This window comes from Pezoporus flaviventris, unplaced genomic scaffold, assembly GCF_033815535.1.
Source record: "Pezoporus flaviventris isolate CSIRO_AGI_PZ_B2104156 unplaced genomic scaffold, CSIRO_AGI_Pfla_v1 ptg000022l, whole genome shotgun sequence".
Taxonomy (NCBI): Eukaryota; Metazoa; Chordata; class Aves; order Psittaciformes; family Psittacidae; genus Pezoporus; species Pezoporus flaviventris.
In genome coordinates, this window is record NW_026892570.1 from 5,951,014 (window position 1) to 5,969,547 (window position 18,534).

General features: G+C 35.3%; 1 protein-coding gene across 1 annotated transcript in view; it reads right to left on the minus strand.

The window, feature by feature from the left end:
• Positions 1-18,534, minus strand: part of CNTNAP4 (contactin associated protein family member 4) — a 235,536-nt gene that overhangs the window by 68,508 nt on the left and 148,494 nt on the right. Inside the window, exons 4-8 of the mRNA XM_061456355.1 lie at positions 15,624-15,771; positions 6,833-7,030; positions 6,475-6,659; positions 4,221-4,364; positions 1,645-1,906 (exon numbers count right to left, since the gene is read on the minus strand). Of these exons, the coding sequence (XP_061312339.1) occupies positions 1,645-1,906; positions 4,221-4,364; positions 6,475-6,659; positions 6,833-7,030; positions 15,624-15,771 (937 nt within the window). The remainder of the gene's footprint in view (positions 1-1,644; positions 1,907-4,220; positions 4,365-6,474; positions 6,660-6,832; positions 7,031-15,623; positions 15,772-18,534) is intronic.

Genomic DNA, 18,534 nt, shown 5'->3' on the forward strand with positions numbered 1-18,534 from the left:
AAATACCAGGGCTGATCCTATTATCATCCATAGAAACAGGATCAAAGTACTTATGTAAATTTCAGCATTATCTGTGGTCATTATTGGCTTAGAGTCTTTTCCTGAATTAAAATAACTGATTAGAATTTTATTTTTAATCATTATACACCTGTAGAAACATAATGAGCTTCAGAGTTAGGTTTTACCTTTTTATTTTTCCTTTTTTCACCCCCTCAAAGGAATTTTCATTTTGTATCAGGAATTGAAGTAAGAAATCAATCTAAGAGAAACAGAAGCACAAAACTAAGATCAAGGCGGCCTCATCTTCAAGTCCTGTGGTTGTTTCTTTGCTCTGCTTGGCTCTGCTTTGCTCTTTTTGTCTGCCTTACACTGCCAAGCATATGATTTCTGAATAAATCAGGTTAGTAATTCTTAATTTTTTTGTATACCAAGTATATATTTTTTAGGAAATTTCTCCCTCATTTACATAACTTTTTTAATTCTGTGAGGTCTGAAATATATTTGGAAGCTTTAATTGTTATGATGTTTTATTTTTTTTTATTTTATGAATTATTTTATTATTTATAATTTATTTTTATGCCAGTAACTTCTTAGCTTACTTATTGTGTGCGTTCTTGCCCAAGGCAAACTAGCTATAAGCAACCTCATTAAAAACTTTATATTCTGGCTTGAGAAATCCCCTGAAATATGCCTTTTGTTTTGTTCCTGTCACTCCAATGAATATGTCTTATACAAGGTTGAGCTCTTCACACGTTCAAGTCCTTAACTTGCCTTCTAAATACTAATAGAAAATGCAGTTGTTATTCACCTTTTAATTCAGTTTACACATTATATTACTGGAACTAACTTGGCTTCATTTTCCTGCCCTATGATTATGAAATATATGATTGTGTACCACCCAAAATAAACCTATGATCAACTGATGCTTTCAGTACCATCACTGTGGTTTTCTCAGCCAAATTATCCATTGCTTCTAGGACATATTCCTCCAGCTATTAGGTCTCTGTTACATGGTTCCATACAGAAACCACACCAATCCCAGTCTAATTTCCTCATCTTCATATATTTTTTGTAATGACAATTTTATCCTCCAGAAGAAAGGGGCAAAATTCAATTGTTTACATAAAGGATGAGAAATTCTGAGGAGGCTGTGGTGCATAGAATGTCAAAGCACAGTATACTGCTGATGAAGTGCTGCTAGGTGAAGGTATTGATATTATCACATGCTGATATTATTGCTTTTTACCATTATTTAGAAAGTTGTGAAACATAGAGATGATGTCAGCTCTGTCCTGGTCTTACATTTCATGAAAGAAGGAGCCAACAGTCACATCTAGTGCATAAATATGCATGCAAAGACATACAAACGACTCTCCTTTGCAGTCTGTATTGTTGCAAATAATTTCTACTCAGTCAAGGGGGAAAAAAAATCCACAACATAAATACAGGTTTATGAGAAAAGAAATTATTTATAAAGATTCGGTATTAAAATTCACACACATAGAACAGGCTTACACACCTACTAGTCATAAAACTTGTCAAGAATGAAGGTACTAATTTGAATGACTTTATAATAACCATAATAACCTTTTTTATGTATAGAAATCTTGGATTTTTATTTTTTTTTTACTTTATTTTTGTTACCTGCAGTGATGTCACTCAGTGCTTTTCCTGGTTTATGAAGACTGATTTTAACTTTCCCATCACTCAGATATAAAAGGAAACCACTTGAAGCCTGGTGTACTTTGCTAGATAATAGAAGCCCCTCCTTGTTCCACGTGCGAAACTGGAAACTGACGAATGCTTCATCTTGCCCTGATGTGCCTGGCAGTGCCAGATAACTACTGGGGCTCAGAAAAGTGACAGGAACCACCTGTGGCTCTGAACATGAGAAGGATATGTTGCCCTAGAAATAAAAGAAAGATATATGTCATTAGGATCATTGGGGGAAGAAAAGTGATGAGAACTTTGGTATGGAAACTACAGAATTTCAAAACATTGTGTATACATAGAACCTTGCACTTGAATGAATTATTCTAAAAATCATGTGTCAGTATGCAAGAACATCACCAGTTTGAGAAATGTGTACCTAGCTGCTTGACCAGAACAGACATATCTGCCTGAGAAGAGAGCGGCAGGGACCAAGAGAATGACGTAAAAATCCTAATTTATATGGGCGATTTAATGATACTTCAGAAGTTAGACAGACCTGCTTTCTTTCTATTTTGGTTCAGCCTCTGGAGGCTTTAGGGACTCGACAAATTTCTGAACATCACATAAAATGCCACTGAATGCAAAGTTTGGTACAAAAATTTGTATAGGTCTAAATGCTAGTATGCTACTCATTGTTTAAGGGAGTGTTAAATTTGAGAAAAAGAGAAATCATTTTGCCAAACCAAGGAGCAGTTTCTCTAAATCAATGCAACTGGAGATGTGCACTGTCCCCAGTATTTGTTTCCACAAATGGAAAAAATTCCACATATAAACTCTTGCTACTTACAAATGTAAAGCACATACTTCATAAATCAAAACGAAACATGTTTTCAAGAGTGGCCTTATGGACCAGATCACAAGTTGCATTTAGACACCTAGTCTTTATTTTGTGCTTGACTGCTTCTGAAATCACTGGTTCTTAGATACCTAAATAAGCTCATGGATGAGTTCATTGACAAACTCTGAGCTTTTATGGTTGTACTGAGAGATATACATATGACTGGAAAGGGATTAATGCATTTTTTTGCATCTGGTGTAAGAATTAGTCAATACATTTTGACTCTTGATAGTGCACAATATGACTTGCTGACACCCTTTGAACCCTAACTAATTTGTTCTGTAAAGAAGATTACTAAAAGCTTAATGTCTTTAGAATTCAAAGTACATTTAACTTCTGTTCAACACATAGAACTTTTAAACTTTTGAAAATACATAAAATTTTTACTTTATAGTAAAAATACTTTCTAGCCCCTGGCATGGCAAGACATTAAATTTTATCTGGACTTATTTTTCTTCAAAGAAAAAATATAAATAGATAAAAACTCTGTGCTATGAACTCAGCTGTAGAGAAATGAATCATCAACTGAACTGACCCCGTGAAAAGGCAGTCATCAGATTAATAGACCTTGTTTAATGCTAAAAGCTTACCTTCTGCAGATTCCCCTTCCACGTTATCTTGACAGCTGCCTGATACTGTATCAGACCAGCAAAGTGGCTACTTAACAAGGATTCTATGATAATGTAGGTATGTTATAAAACATTTCCTAAAGGATTCTGAAAGTACCACAACAGTTTAAATTATTTGAAGATGATGATGTTATGACAATAATTTCATAGTTCCCCTTTCAGTAGTCCCCACAGAACCTACTGTAACTACCCTCTCCCCAACATCCATCAGCATCATGAAAGGGATACTATATGAAGGTATCAGTTTAATTAATTTTGGAATATTTCAGATGAGCTTCACATAAGAAAAGATGCCTGTCAACCATTTTTTCTGGAATAGAGAACCAAGTTCGGTTGTTCATATTCAGAACTGAAATCCAAACCAAAAGATCTGGAGCTTGAAAGCATTTCATATTTGGTTAATTATTTTGAATTGATTGTTTTTCCATTATAAATTTGCATATCCTCCTATTAAATAAATACATAGAGATGGCTCTGGTACTACTGGAAAAAAAGATCAACAAAATAAAAACAAACAACAAAAGTCTTAATAAAATATATAGGTAACCTTCTGTAACACAGCAGAAAGTCTATTCATTAGAACTGTTTCTCTAAAAGGTGGCAATTTGGCTAATACAGCTGTTGGCCATGTCACAATAAATACATTAAACCCTAAAGTATAGCTCTTCAGACAAAGGGCAATATGAATTGACAAGCAGAACTTATCTATCAAAATTATAATGCTCTGGAGAAAACAGACTAGTTCAGCATCCTCAGCAACAGAAGGCTTTTAAAATATACTGTTGGCATTCTTACTAGTCAGTTACAGAACTCAAAGCCAGACCTTTGATGACTTCAAATGCATCTTATTTCACTCACTGCCTTTGTACATGCACAACAGCGAGGTACCACGAAACAGTGAGATAACACACGCATCTAAATACCTGATAAAGAACGGAAGATTAAAATACATCCTGCACTGTCATACTGCATATGAAAGTGGCTGTTGTTTTTTTCTTATTATTTTACTTTTTATTCTTTCTTAACTATGAATCTCTTACCACAAAGTAGATCTGAGACTTATGCCTTCTGGCCAGGTCAATAATGTTCACTCCATTATAATAAATATTTTCAAAACACCCATGAAAGTTCCTGTGTGAAAATGTCCCTGATTTTCCAGGCACTGGCATCCCTCCAAAGCTGAGCTTAGAAAGAGAAGAGAAATCAATGATACTATTAAGTAATTTTCTAAGAATGAAGTTTCCAATAACATAAGAAGTCAAAGGCCAGAAATCTGCTTTTTCTTGGCTCTTGCCTTTTATCACACCTATGTATTAAAACAACTGGCTAAAAAAAAATTAGATGATATTGAGTCATATGTATGCATTAAAATACTCTGAAATGGGGGGGGGTGTTTTTTTGGGGGGGGGAGGTGTTCTGTTTTTTTTTTTGTTTGTTTGTTTGTTTTTTTTCTGAGGATACCTTTTAACAGTTGCTTACCTTTAACAGTCTTACTATACAGTCTTATTAGTTCTCAGGGTTCATTATAGCTACAAAACCAAGGAGAACAAAAAACAAAGCCCAGTGCTTACAGACCATGCTGGACAGTGCGAAGAGGGAGAAGAGAATTTGTTAAAAACTTCTTTAGGAAATTTGAGCCTGACTTCTCCACTGTGTGCATATTATAACTACAATAGTGGAGAACAAGAATGCATCAAATTAAGTTATTCTAGGGCAGACTGAAACAAATGAGAGAACTTTTTCCCCTTTCAAAATGCTTAGGCTATGCGGTTGCTTGATGTTATGATGTATGTTTCCTTTGGTTCAGAAAGAAATTGGAAGACTTAATAAAAATAAAAATCCATTGAGAGCTATTAAATTAAAAAATATTGCTCTGTCTTAATAAGTCCCTGAGGCAGAAACTGTTAGAAAACAGTAGATTATTTTAGAAAAGCATTGACACAAGGGTGACTTGAGTTATGCTCTGGTCTATGTTTTCACTCTTGGGCACTATCAGATACAGTATCCCAATTTAAGTGAACTTTCGAACTCCTTCATTTCAAAGTTACTCTGGTTGCCGTTGTAGAAAAGGTAATTTTAAATTATATCTCTTTTAATTTTGAAATTTAACTCAAAATTTAAAATAATTTTATTAAAAACATCATATTTAATTCAGTTATTAAGATTTTTTTATAGTAAAAAATGCAACTCTAAATACATTGGTTCATACTTTATTGGGTATTTTTAGGCTTTTTTCCAGCTTCTGCTTTCCTTTCTATTCTGTATTTGTAACACATACTTCAAACTACAGCATGTGGAAGAGAGGAAAGTTTATTTGCAATATTGGGGGGGGGGGTAAATATATAAGTAAAAATATATTAGTAAAAATATATTTATTTGCTAAGCAGTTAAAACTAGCATTCATTCCCCCCCACCTTTTTTTTTTTTTATTGTTCTTTTTAATTCAAATGATCCTCCAAGACTTGGCATTGTGATCTGGATTCAGAAATTTAAAGTAGAATCATGACTTTAATTTTGTGAATGATATTTTTGAAATGTGATAATGCAGACACAGAACAGCATGCAATATCTTACTCTAAACTGCTTATAAAGCTCAAATGAGAAGAATAAAGTAATTTAGATCTATAGGCTCCAGATATTCTGCACTGTCACTCATTTTTTCATCCAACAAACAGGACAGGGGCAAACATAAAGCAGCTAGTCATCACATTACAACTGTGAAATAGTGGTATTTTCAACTATCGGTGGGAAACTCTCACAGCAAATTACATCTACTCCTCTTCATGAATCTACCATTCATGTAAACAAGATTTTTTCATAGTACATGCGACAGATTTAACAGGAACTTAAGTTTCAATATAAACATTTTTTAAATGGTTTTATGTTGATTTATTGTCATTTCCATCAAGCCATAAGTTGATTACTTTGAGTTGGGGTTCACTCCTCACATTTTCTATGTTTTTCTATATAAGTTTCTATAGAATATATATAGAATATAATTTCTAGATATTTTTCTGTATACATTTTCCACATTTGCAGCTTTACTGAAACAAAGGTATTAAAATGAATTCTGAGATGAAAAAGATGGTCTATTGAAAATTTTCAGTTGCAAGTCTAGTGGAGCATTAGTAATTGAAGAACATCTCATTTTCTTTGATTCAGTCCTTTATGAGACAGAAAATCCCTAAAGTCGTAAGCACTACAAACTTAGTTATATTCTATATCCTCTGCTTGTTTCACTGCATTTACATATCAAAGTTAATAACGATAATAAAGGAAAAGTAATTTTCACACCTCATAATCAAGGTCCAAATAATTGAATTCTCCTTTTGTATGAAAATGATGAGTGTGTTTATCCACTGTAAAGTTTACTTGATTGTTAAATTGTTCAATGAGAACAGAATGCCACTGCTGATCATCCAAAAGGCTGCCCAGCTTAATATTAATTTGGGCATTAGAAAGATGAGTTTTAGTATCACCTTGAAAGGAAAAAAAATAACAAACTATTAATTCCATATAAAAATAATTGTTCTAATAGATATTGCTAGTTTATCATACTCTATACATTAAAATCCACTTAATAAATTAAAAGAAGTTTTAGTCAAATAATACCTAACAACTATATTTGATTTTATGAGACTGCAGCTGTTACCTAAATTAATGAGTAGGGACAGCTTCCCTTTAATTAATTCCAGGGTAATGTGGTCTCCATTTTGTCCTTCTCTGTGGAGGAGAATTCCATCACTTTGCATTGTCTTAAACTTCAGAGAAATCACATGTTCACTCATGAGTTTTTGATTAAATGTGTAAATTAGACAACTTTTCCCATCAAAGCCAACCACCTCGGACCCTAGAAGTAAAGAAATGAAAGATAATGTATAATGCTATGTCTAAAAGAAACAGTTGTATGTTACTTCAATGTGATATGAAGTCCTCCACTAACATCCCTAGATCCACTTCCCTTTGTTAAATGGCATGACACTCCTGTCAGCCCATTTCACCAGCCTGTCTGGGTTCCTCTAAATCGCAACAAAACCTTCTAATGTGTTGATCAGTGCTCCAAATTTTTTTGGCTGCAAACTTGCTGAAAGTACACTCTGTTTCATCATCCAGGTCATTAATGAAAGTGTTGGACATCACTTAAATAAGTATCAACCCATGGCTATACCACAAGTGAATAGATGCAGCTTGACTTTCTGCCACTGACCAAAACTCCTTCTGGCAGGCAGTTCAGTCTGTTTTCAGTCCGCTACTTTGACCTGAACAGCCTGTACTTATCAGTTGTCTGTGAGGACATTACAAATATAGCATCAAAACTCTTGCTAAATTCAAGATAACCAACATCAAACGCTCCCTTTCACTCACCAACTCAGTTATACCTCTGTAGAAGGCTATTAGTTTGATCAGTTATTTTCCCTTCATAAATCCATTCTATTTCCAAGAATCTCCTAATTTTTTCTGTTTGGAAATGGTTCTAGGATTCTTTGCTCCTTTACCTTCCCAGGGACTGAAATGAGGCTGATCAGTTTGTAGTTCCCCAGGTATTCCTTCTTGCATTTATTGACAATAGGAGTGATATTTGTTCTCTTCCAGTCTTTAGGAACTCCCAGTCACCACTACCTTTCAAGCATAAATAAATGTGGCCTCATAATGACTGCGGCCAGTTCCCTTACTTTTTTTCAGGTGCATCCCAATAGGGATGATATACCTGTGGAAACCCTTCATTTTTGTCTTCCATAACCTTTATCGGTTTCAAATCCAGGTGGTTTAGTTTTCCTAGACACATCTTTAAATGCTTAGACAGTTTTTATATTCCTCCTGGGTCATTTAACCTTACTTCCACTTCTTACACACTTCCTTTTTGTTCCTGAACACAATTAGGAGCTTCTTGCTTATCCAGGCAGACTCTCTGCTACTTTTGCTTGATTTTCTGCTTTTTGGAATAGATCTTTCTTGAGCTTGGAGGAGATGATCCTGGAAAATTAATCTGTCCACCTGGATCCCTCTTATCTTCAGGACCATCTCCCATCACTCTTCCAGTTAGGTCCCTGTGCATGAAAGAGTCTGCTTTCCTGAAGGCCAGGGCTGTGATCCCATTTGACTTGTTGCTTTCTCTGAGGATCTTGAACATCACAGTCTCATGGTTGTTGGGACCAAGGCTACTGCACCTTTAACTTCCTCCATTAGTTCTTCCTTTTCTGTAAGCATGAGGGCCAGTAGAGCCCTCATGTTTACAGAGCAGAGATCTTGTCAGCTCCTTGATCACCTGTGCTGGCAAGTTGTCATTATAAAATTCCAGAAAACTCCTGGATTGATTATGCCCAGCTATGTTGTCCCACCAGCATATACCAGGGTGATTAAAGTCAGCAATAAATTCCAAGGCCTGTGAACCTTAGGCTTCTTCCAGTTGTCTGAAGAAAGCTTCACCCATTTCCCCGTATTAGGCAGTAAGTAACAGGAAGCTGCCACAATGGTACCACCTGTAGTCTGTCATCTAATCCTGATCTATAAATTCTGACCTATCTCTTCATCTGTCCCTAGGCAGAGTTCCATGCACCCCTGCAGCTTGCTCACAAATGTTAACTGCCTTTCCCTCACTGACCTGGCTATTCTCTTCTAAGGGACCTGTGACTATCTGTGGCACCATACCAGCCCTGGAACTATTCCACCATGTCTTTATAGTCATGATGAATTTGTAGTCTTTCAAATACATAAAGAACTCAATTTATTTTGTGTGTTTTCCATGTTGTGTGCATTAATATGCAGGCACTTCTCTATTTTTGTGTTTGCACTTCAGATGCTCAAGTGCTTTCTGTTCAGCCCTAGTTTGTTGTTTCCATTGTCTCGCTTTTTCACACTGCCCTGAAGCCTTTGGTTCTCAGTCCAGTCCATCACTTCCTCACTTGATTTTATCCATCATCTCCCTCTTCTGTCATTTGTAGTTTAGAGGTCTCCTCTCCAGGTTAGCCAGTCTGTTAGAACAGGTGCTTTTGCATGGTCAGATGGATTCTGTCTCTTCCTAGCACTTCTGATCCTCAGGGTGCCCTAAGGTCGTTAAATCTGGATAACTGTTGCTGACACAAGCAGTGCAACTAGCTGTGGATCCATCCAGTGCTCCTCAATCTCTTCATTCTTGTCAGCAAGAACAAGGAAAATGACATCTGAGACCCTATGCTCTTTCCCCTAGAGTCATGTAAAAATGACTGACATCCACCAGGTCACACTTGGCTGTACTGTTGATGCAGAGGGAGCTAATCTGAAGCATAGACAGACCTTAACAGTCTCTCCACAATGTCCTGGATCCATGTCCCTAGCAAGCAGCAAACCTCCCTAGAAGGCAGGTCAGACAGGCAGACAGAGATGTTGTCAATACCTGCTATGAAGAGAGTTGGGAACACACCTAAAGGGACATCTTCATAGCATAGAATCATACAGCAGTTTGTGTTGGAAGAGTCTTCTCAAAGATCATCATTAAAAAGCAAATAAATTCTTTCTTACGTCCAATCTAAATCTAAAATCTTGCAGTTTAAAACTATCACTGTTCTGTCACTACAGGACCTGGCGAAAAAAAATAATCTCCATCTTTATTATACACTCAAGTACTGAAACGCCACAGAAAAGTCTCCCCACATCTTCTCCAGACTGAGCAACCCCAGCCTTTCTTCACAGGAGAATTGTTTCAGCCCTCTGGTTACTTTCAAGGCCCTCCTATGGACTCACTCTTGAGGGTCTATGTCTTTCTTGTGCTGGGGATCCCAGAGCTGGATGTAACGCTCCAGGTGGGGTCTCATAAGACTGGAGTAGTGGGAAAGAATCAGCTCCTTTGACCTCCTTGATTTTGTACTATAATAGACAAAACAAAAAACTCCTAAGTTTCACAGTTGAAGAAAAGAGTAATGCCAAGGAAATTTCATTATTACATTATAAATGTATGCTTCCTCACTTACATTCATAGTCCTAATGAGTATGCTTAAAGGTAGACTCAGTGTTACAGCTCCATGATAGTACTCCAGTGAAATCTAAGTTCTATTTATGACTAAATTCTATCAGCATTACAGAGTTTCACTTTGGGGGAAACAAGTAAGGACAGGGCAAATTAAAAGGAAAGGCAAGGGTCAAAACAAGGGACAAGCCAAAGCAAAAGGCAAAGCAAGGCAAAAGGCAAAGCAAGGCAAGGCCAATGAAGGGAAAGCCCAGGAAAGGAAATGAAGGTGGGAAGGGAAGGGAAGGGAAGGGAAGGGAAGGGAAGGGAAGGGAAGGGAAGGGAAGGGAAGGGAAGGGAAGGGAAGGGAAGGGAAGGGAAGGGAAGGGAAGGGAAGGGAAGGGAAGGGAAGGGAAGGGAAGGGAAAAAGCAGAAAAGAACCGATTGCTGATTTTATCCCAGTAATATACAGGAATATCTGTCAAAATCAGTACAGATTGAACAAGACACACACAAAGGAGCCACTAAAACCATGAGAAGCTCGTAGAGTATTTACAGTTCATAAGTAAAGAAGAAAAAGGTAATTACCCTTGAAAGATAATTTTGTGAAATAAATGAAGATGTAAAGGACACTCAATAAAATATGAAGCTATTTTTCAATTGACTGGTTGATGTTTTTCAAGTCAATGGAAACCCAATATCTATTTACTAACTCTAATTTCACTAAAAATATTTCTGCACATTGTCTGCATGGAAATGAACTCAATTTAAATTAGCTATTGTACTTAAAGTCAGTCATTTACATTCCACTTTTAAAATCCCTTGCCAAATCAATGCAGATATGTTTTTAAGTATGGTTTCTTGATCTTCTTCACATCTTGATGTACTTCTTACTTACGAAGAGTTCGTTTACTAAAGGTACAATGAATAAATATGACAATGAATACATATAATAAAAATTCTACCTAAAAATGAATCCTAGGTTGACTATTTACTTCATCATAACATTGAATGCATGTGGACAGTAAAAACATTAATCAATGTTAAATTTAAATAATTATTAAGAGCTTCCAGAAAAACTTCAATAGCAGAACTTGTGCATTGTTACATATGTATCAAACCAGCTAATTAGCTATATTTTTGATAGGTACTGATAGCAGTACAGGGTTTTGTTTGTGAAAATACTCTTGTTATTAGTTATAAAGACAAGAGCATAAACATTTAACACAGGTCTCCAAAATCCCTTTCACAATTCTGCAGCACTAGCTCCTAAGGAGCAAAACCTACTCTTTCCAAATTTGGAAAATAAACATAATCAAAACTTTTGCCCACCAGCATGCATGAATGAAGGTTGTGAAAATGCTGCAAATGTTAATCAAAATTCTTGTAACTTTTCTCATGCATGTTTTGTTTTCACCATCTACGCATTACCACTAAAAATAAATTGAAAGAGTTGTGAGAGATAAAGGCTGGGTCTCCTGCAGGTTTATCAGGATAGAAAGAATAAGCCCAGATACATAGAGTGCCATAACATTTCCCTCTTTTGTATGTACCAAGTACTCTCAATTTGATCTGTGAAGACTCATCTTTTGTTTTCACAATTTACATGGTATCTTTCTCAAAGTAATGTAATCTAAATCCCTATTATTCTGTGAAAATACCTTTGGATGTGATGAAATGCCTCTGAGAAACTGGAAATTCTAGAAACCTCACACACCATAGGATCAAGAGTTCTACCTATCCTGAGTAAAAGAATTTCAGCTGCAATAACTTTGAAAAACAATTTGGGTTTTGTTAATATTCAAAATAATTGAAATTAATGTTAATGTTCTCTAGTAAAAAAAAAAAAAACCCAAACAAAAAAACCCTAGCAAAAAATAATGCACATTATTTTGTGGCTTTTTTTTTTCTTTTATTGGTTTTAGATATCCTTAGTCCTGAAAAAAATGGAATTAAAATGAGAAATCTGCTTTGTGTAGCTTTCCAGTTTTGAGGAAGGCAGACCTGAAAAGGTTCACAGTGTTCAGAAAAGTCAGAAAAATCAGGACTAGGATACCACTTTACAAAAAACCCTTGTGGAAAAAAAAAAAAAAAAAGTAGTTTAAAATTGTTCATAATTAGCCATACTTAAAATTAACTTATTTGCAATCACTTTCACATCAAGCCTTTGAAACTACATTATCCCAGTTATGAAGTGGTTTAGAAGTCCTCTCTTTGACTGATGTAACTGTGCCATTGATCTTATGCATTCACACCAGGAAAGGAATTCTCAAAAAGCCTCAACACATTTAACTGTTAGAGGGCTCTGGAAAAAGGTTTGCATATCATAGTATCTGCAGTGCTTGTTTTTAGGCACTGAGTCTAACAACCTCTTTTATGTACAGTGTGCTTTTATCTACCAGTTACTTTTGTCCTAAAATCTTATACGATTGTCATTTTCATATTCATATTTAAATCCATCTTTCTGTCTGTCATATGAAGACACATAAAGCCAGGTAGATCCCCTGGAAAGAGAAAGTCTTTCTTTCTTCCCTGCAAGAGAAAGACTTCAGAACAGGTGCAAGAAAAGTGAGGAATATGGTAGATGTAGCAGGGTGAGGAAGGGGAATAACTAAACACAAAGAATACAGGGGAACTTTTTTTAATGTTTCATTTAACTCCATAACTGACTACTCTTATTTAGCCTTTCTATTCCGTAAGTGGTAAAAGCCAAAAATGGAAGGACTTGTTCCGGATGCATGCTTTAGAAATATATAAAATATGACAGCCCTTGGCCTAAAAGGTTTCTAGTAATAAAGGAGCTCTCTGTAAGAAAACAGGAAACAAAACTCCTGGTTTATCCTATGGACACCTATCATGGACATTACCAAACCTCACTGAAACTTTAATTAAAGGGGAAACATTAGTACTGAGGATATAAATTTAACTTATTCAGAGCAGATATTTGGCTGGAAGACAAAAGAGCAGCAACCTGAAAGTAGTGCCAACAATTATCCAGTAAGTATTACTTCACTAAGATAGTAGTGACTTTTGGATGTAACAGACATGCATTTTTCAGTATCACTTTATGAAACAGAGAGATCAACTTTATATATTCTTGCAATTTTAGTTATGTAATTTATAACAGATAAGACTGAAGGAAGAAATTACTGCATTTGCACTTGAATACACAGTCCACATACTTGGTAGTAAATGGAGAGTTGCATACTCTTATCAGACCAAGTGAGATCTATCTCTCTGGAGGGAGGAATGAGAAATGGGAAAATTGGAAAGTGTAAATCAAAGTTAAAGTAGGTATCACAGGCATTGGTGCTTAGTGTAAATCAAAGTTAAAGTAGGTATCACAGGCATTTGTGCTTTCCTTTTCCCACCTGGAAAAGTTCATAATAATTTAGAAAGAGCCAGGCACAATTACTGTAACAATAACTACATGTCCTGCATGTGTCTGATAAATGGAGGTAAAGACTGGAGAGAAAGAATTAATCTTTCAAATGATTAAACATATGTTAGAACTACAAGACTGTAATCACCTGGTTTGTCTATAGCAGCAGCCACTGAATGGAACTGCTAAAAACACATGACGATTCTAGATGTTAAAAATAAAGATATGATAAAGAGTTTGCAATTCATTTGGAATCAAAGCATTTATACACAAAAAAAAAGTCAAGAGCTCACGACATCATTAGTACAGAGAAGATCTTTACCAGCTTAAAAAGATTCCCATATATTTAGCAGTCATGTTCTTTATGTACTCCATTATGGTGGGTAGTGAATGAATATTCTTTTTTAAATTCAGCCTTACCTCTGAAGACAATTAGCATTGATTTGTTTCAATAAGCTATCTATAGTATTGCTCTTGTACCAAATGAGTAAAATATAGAAAAACACCTGATCTTCCGCAAATTACTTACTGACCACACACTAAATATTCTATCTACATAACTGCTTATTCTATATGTTTTATTATTTTTTGTAACATAGACATTGTCTATTTTTGTCCTTTAGAACTGCAGATTTTTCCATGGCCATCGAAAAGGAACACAGCAACAGGGATATCAAAAAGAGAACCATAAGATACTTTGCAAGGTGCGATAGAGAAAACTACAGGAGTGAACATAAATAAGATCTAGATTTTAGGCATGTGCAAAAGAGGGCTCTTCAGTTTGGAAATATTTTAGAACACAACTTTGAGTGCGGATTTAAACATAGTCTAATGCACAAGGTAAGGGGCTGATAAGAAGGAAAGCTGATTCACTGTCAGTGAAACTTAGAGACAGGAGAGAATATATTTCATCAAGTACTATGCAGATCAGATTTCAAAGGGAGACTCATATGAGTTCTCACCTGGGAATGATAAAGGCATGTCTTCAGCCTCCATTTTCAACTTTAGTAGTTAAAACAGTGGAGGGTAAGTTGTATCTTGGCCAGATTTCTCAGTAATAGCAGTATTATTAGATTGGTCTAAGAATCGGAAGTCACGTGACTAGTACCCAGGCAGACGTCATTGAAAAATTCATGTGTTTTTATCTCCTTACACTCTTCTCCTGGCATGAGCTCTTTGTTTTCTGGGATTGGGTGGTTTACTTCATTTCTGATGTGACCTAATCTCCATCCAAGTTGAAATTTTCAGTATCCTTAGTTCATGACCATTCACTAATTTTACAAAGCCAAGCTGGAGGCAGAAAGCCCATAGGTGTGTTTTACTGATGTTCAGTTACTGTTCATTATAAGTAAGATAATAATGAATAGAAATAGAAGAGGGATATATGGCAGCCATTCAGAAGTGATCAGCCGTGTAAAGCGTGACTTAAGCAGAGAAGCTGAAAAAAAAACCCTACAAAAACAACAGATGAAAGTTCTTATAACAAACATTTGAAGAGGTTGATTAAAATAAATTCTGTTTCTCTCATGAGGAAAAGATGTAGAGAATAAAAGACAGTAAGCAACTTGCTAAGATGAATATTTAAAAAAAAAATCTAGGAATGAAGAACTGTAACAAGAAGACAACAGGAAGATTTACATTGTCCAGCAGATCAATACAACCAAATGCTTATATCAGATCTTAATGTTTTATTAATGATCCCAAAATTATCCTAAAAAAAAACCTTAAATATATAACAACCTTGAAATACACTTCAACTGTGTATTTTTGGTTCTATCTACTTGTAGTCTTATTGGAACAAGACCAAGATCATATATTTTTAAAACTGTAAACATTTTCCATATTTCACCATATTAAGTGCAGTTTTTAAGACTACTAAAAAAAAAAAGTGTTTAGTAAATCACTTATTGCATTATGTTCACACCATTCATTCCAACAAAAAAAGAACTGGAAAATAAACATCACATACTGTTAGATGATGCAGAAATCTGGATGCACAGTCTGCAAATAAATGCGTTATTGAGTCAGTTTTACTCAAGATTAAACTTAAGCTTAGAAATCAACTTTCAAGTGTAATTTAGATTACAAAAGACAATGATGAATAGTCTTTTAATTCAGCTGATTCAGCAAAACACTTACTGTATGTGCATCCATACACTTCAATGCGCATTCCAATTCTGCCATTCGGATTCCAGTCCAAAGGCACAAAACGGAGAAATCTTGCTTTAATGGAATGCTGAAGCTTATAGTATACAACACTGTCTGCATTCATGTTTCCAGAAAAGGCCTAGAAGAAAATGAAAGAGAGATCAGCCACATCCATATTGAGCATAGAAATACATGGAAGCATTGCTGATCTTTATACCCTCATCTGTCAAGCAGTCAAGCACAGGAATAAAATGTAATTGTCAGTGAATTCCATAGGAGCAACAGCTGAATCGGTCTGGTTTATTCTTGTGGATCAAGTGTTAAGTCATCTCTACATTTAGCACTGACACTATAGCAATTGAAAAATCTCACACCTTCTAAAATTTAAGTTAATGAAACACTTCAAAAGCAAACATTCCTTTTCCAAAATGTATAGAAAATCTTGGTATTTCAGTGTATTATACCAACTAATACTTTTTCCTAAGACAAGAGAGTGGGGACTGTGATGTCCTCTTCCCAAAAGGTTAGATAAATATCACTGCAAACCTGTATTTTAGCTGCATAGTTTGCTGAATCATAAAAGTTCTTAGACTGACAGAACATGGTGTTGAAAGACTGGTTTCTAACTAAAGAATCCAGAGTATAATAAAAGGATTTAAATTCAGTGTTCTGTTAAAAAAAAAAACAAAACAAAACAAAAATGTAAATTTCCAATTTTATACCCAAGTGAGATATAAAAGGATAAAGTATTATCATAGAAACTGTTTGAGGAGCAGTATTTAGCTGATAAGACTACTTTCCCTTTTTGTCACAGAAAGAAAATTTATAGAAACATAAACAAATTCAAAGAAGAACAGAGCTGTCATCATGAACTTTAGCATCCTAAAGACAGAAGAATATAGTCTGATTTTGTTGGCTAGATGTTCAGATGTTATTTTTTTTTTTCTCATTGCCTGTTTGTGGTATGTGAAGCAGAAAAAAAAATTTCAAACATTTTGGATTTAAATACCTGATAAATTAGACAGAAATAATAATACATTCAGAATAGTACATTCAGAATAATAAATTAGACTGAAATACTTTCATGGGCAGAATATAAAAGATTATACATTTCTGGATATATGGGCGGTACTCTTGCTATAAGTCACAAATTTTACAACTAGAGAAGCATATAAAAAACAACATCTTTTGGTATGCAGCTTCTCTTTGCGTAAGTTTTTGTAGCAGAGGTGAGCTTCATTGTATTAATTATTTATACTGCTATAAATAAATCTTTGCATCTTCCCTCCCCTCTACTAAGTAAAATTTTAATAAATTCTAACCTCTGAAAATTCAATTAAAAAAAAAAGAAAGCAGCTAGTGAATGGTGAATGGGCTTATTACAGCTAACCTATTCAGCTAGTTATAAGCAACAAAAGTTAGTGACTCTGAATGTTCACACCAGCTTCACGTTTTATAATTTAACTATCACAGTTGGTGAAGGTGGAAACATGCTAAAACAAGCACTGGTGAGGAGACACTATTTGGAGGGTATGACCAGACCTCTTGTCCCTTCAAATCCTTATTTGCAGTCTGTAACAAATTTAGCTTTCAATAAAAGCGCCACTTAGTTTGTTGACTGAACCATAACCCGGTCTCCAGAAGTTAAAGTGCTGTGAGCAAATGAAGTGTTTGATTAAGATTTAAATTTTTTCCAAAATTGTTTTCAGAAGGCAGCCACCTCATAAAAATTAGATGTTAAGTTTTGAGTACAGAATGTATATTGCTTGTTTGGGTTTTTTTTACTTCAGGGTATACTTAAACCATGTGTTTTAATTTAAAATTAGGGCGTTTACTTCAGTAACAGCCTAAAAGTAATTCAAACTACTCTTTAAGCCATTCAGAATGGTCAGTTTAAAAATCAATGTTTTTAGCTGTTATTTTACAAAGCCTTTATCTGGGAAGAATGCATTTGAAAGTGCATCAATTGAGTTGACTCCTAAATGGGTCTTTAATGCTTGATTTTAAGTACTATGAAGGTTAAAACATGCAGTTTGGGGCGCTTTTTTCAGTTTTAATCCTTTTCACAAGAAAGAGAAGGCAATCAGACAGCTCTTCTCATAGACTACATATAGTAAAGGTGTACCTGAAGCCTATGAAAGTAGTCTGTAGGTTTTTTAGAGGAGAAACAAATTCAGTGTGACAGATAAACTCCTCTTTTTACAGTAGAACACAATCCAACAATCATTTAAACATGCAATTATAACCATTTAATGAGCTTCCTTCTTCTCACCCCTGCCTTCCTCAGACTGTTCAGATCACTTCATTCTTGTGCCAAATCACTTGAAGGGAAGATGCCATTATTCTAGATTATGCAGACTCCTCACAGCCTGTACAAGCATCTGATGGCTAAAAGACTCAATGTGACCCTGTTAATATGAATGTTACACATAATAAGCATAGTCTGCATAAATATTCATAGGATTGTAAAGCTAACCCCTCTAATGTAACTGCCTACTGATTCTTAGATGATGCTCTTACAGATGCCACATAATACTGCTTTTTAATAGCATGAAGAAATAACACCTTTCTCAAAGAATGCGGTTTTTGAAACATGGAAACACTGTATTGCAGTTTAGCCTTTTAAGCAGTAACCAAGGCACTGAGCAGCATAGAAGTCTAATAGCTCTTCAGGGCATATTTTATTCCACAGTGGAGAAATATCATTGAATCATAGAATCATAGAATCGTTAGGGTTGGAAAGGACCTTACAATCATCTAGTTCCAAGCCCCCTGCCGTGGGCAGGGACACCTTACGCTAAATCATATCACCCAAGGCCTCGTCCAACCTGGTCTTGAACACTGCCAGGCTTGGAGCATTCACAACCTCCCTGGGCAACCTATTCCAGTGCCTCACCACCCT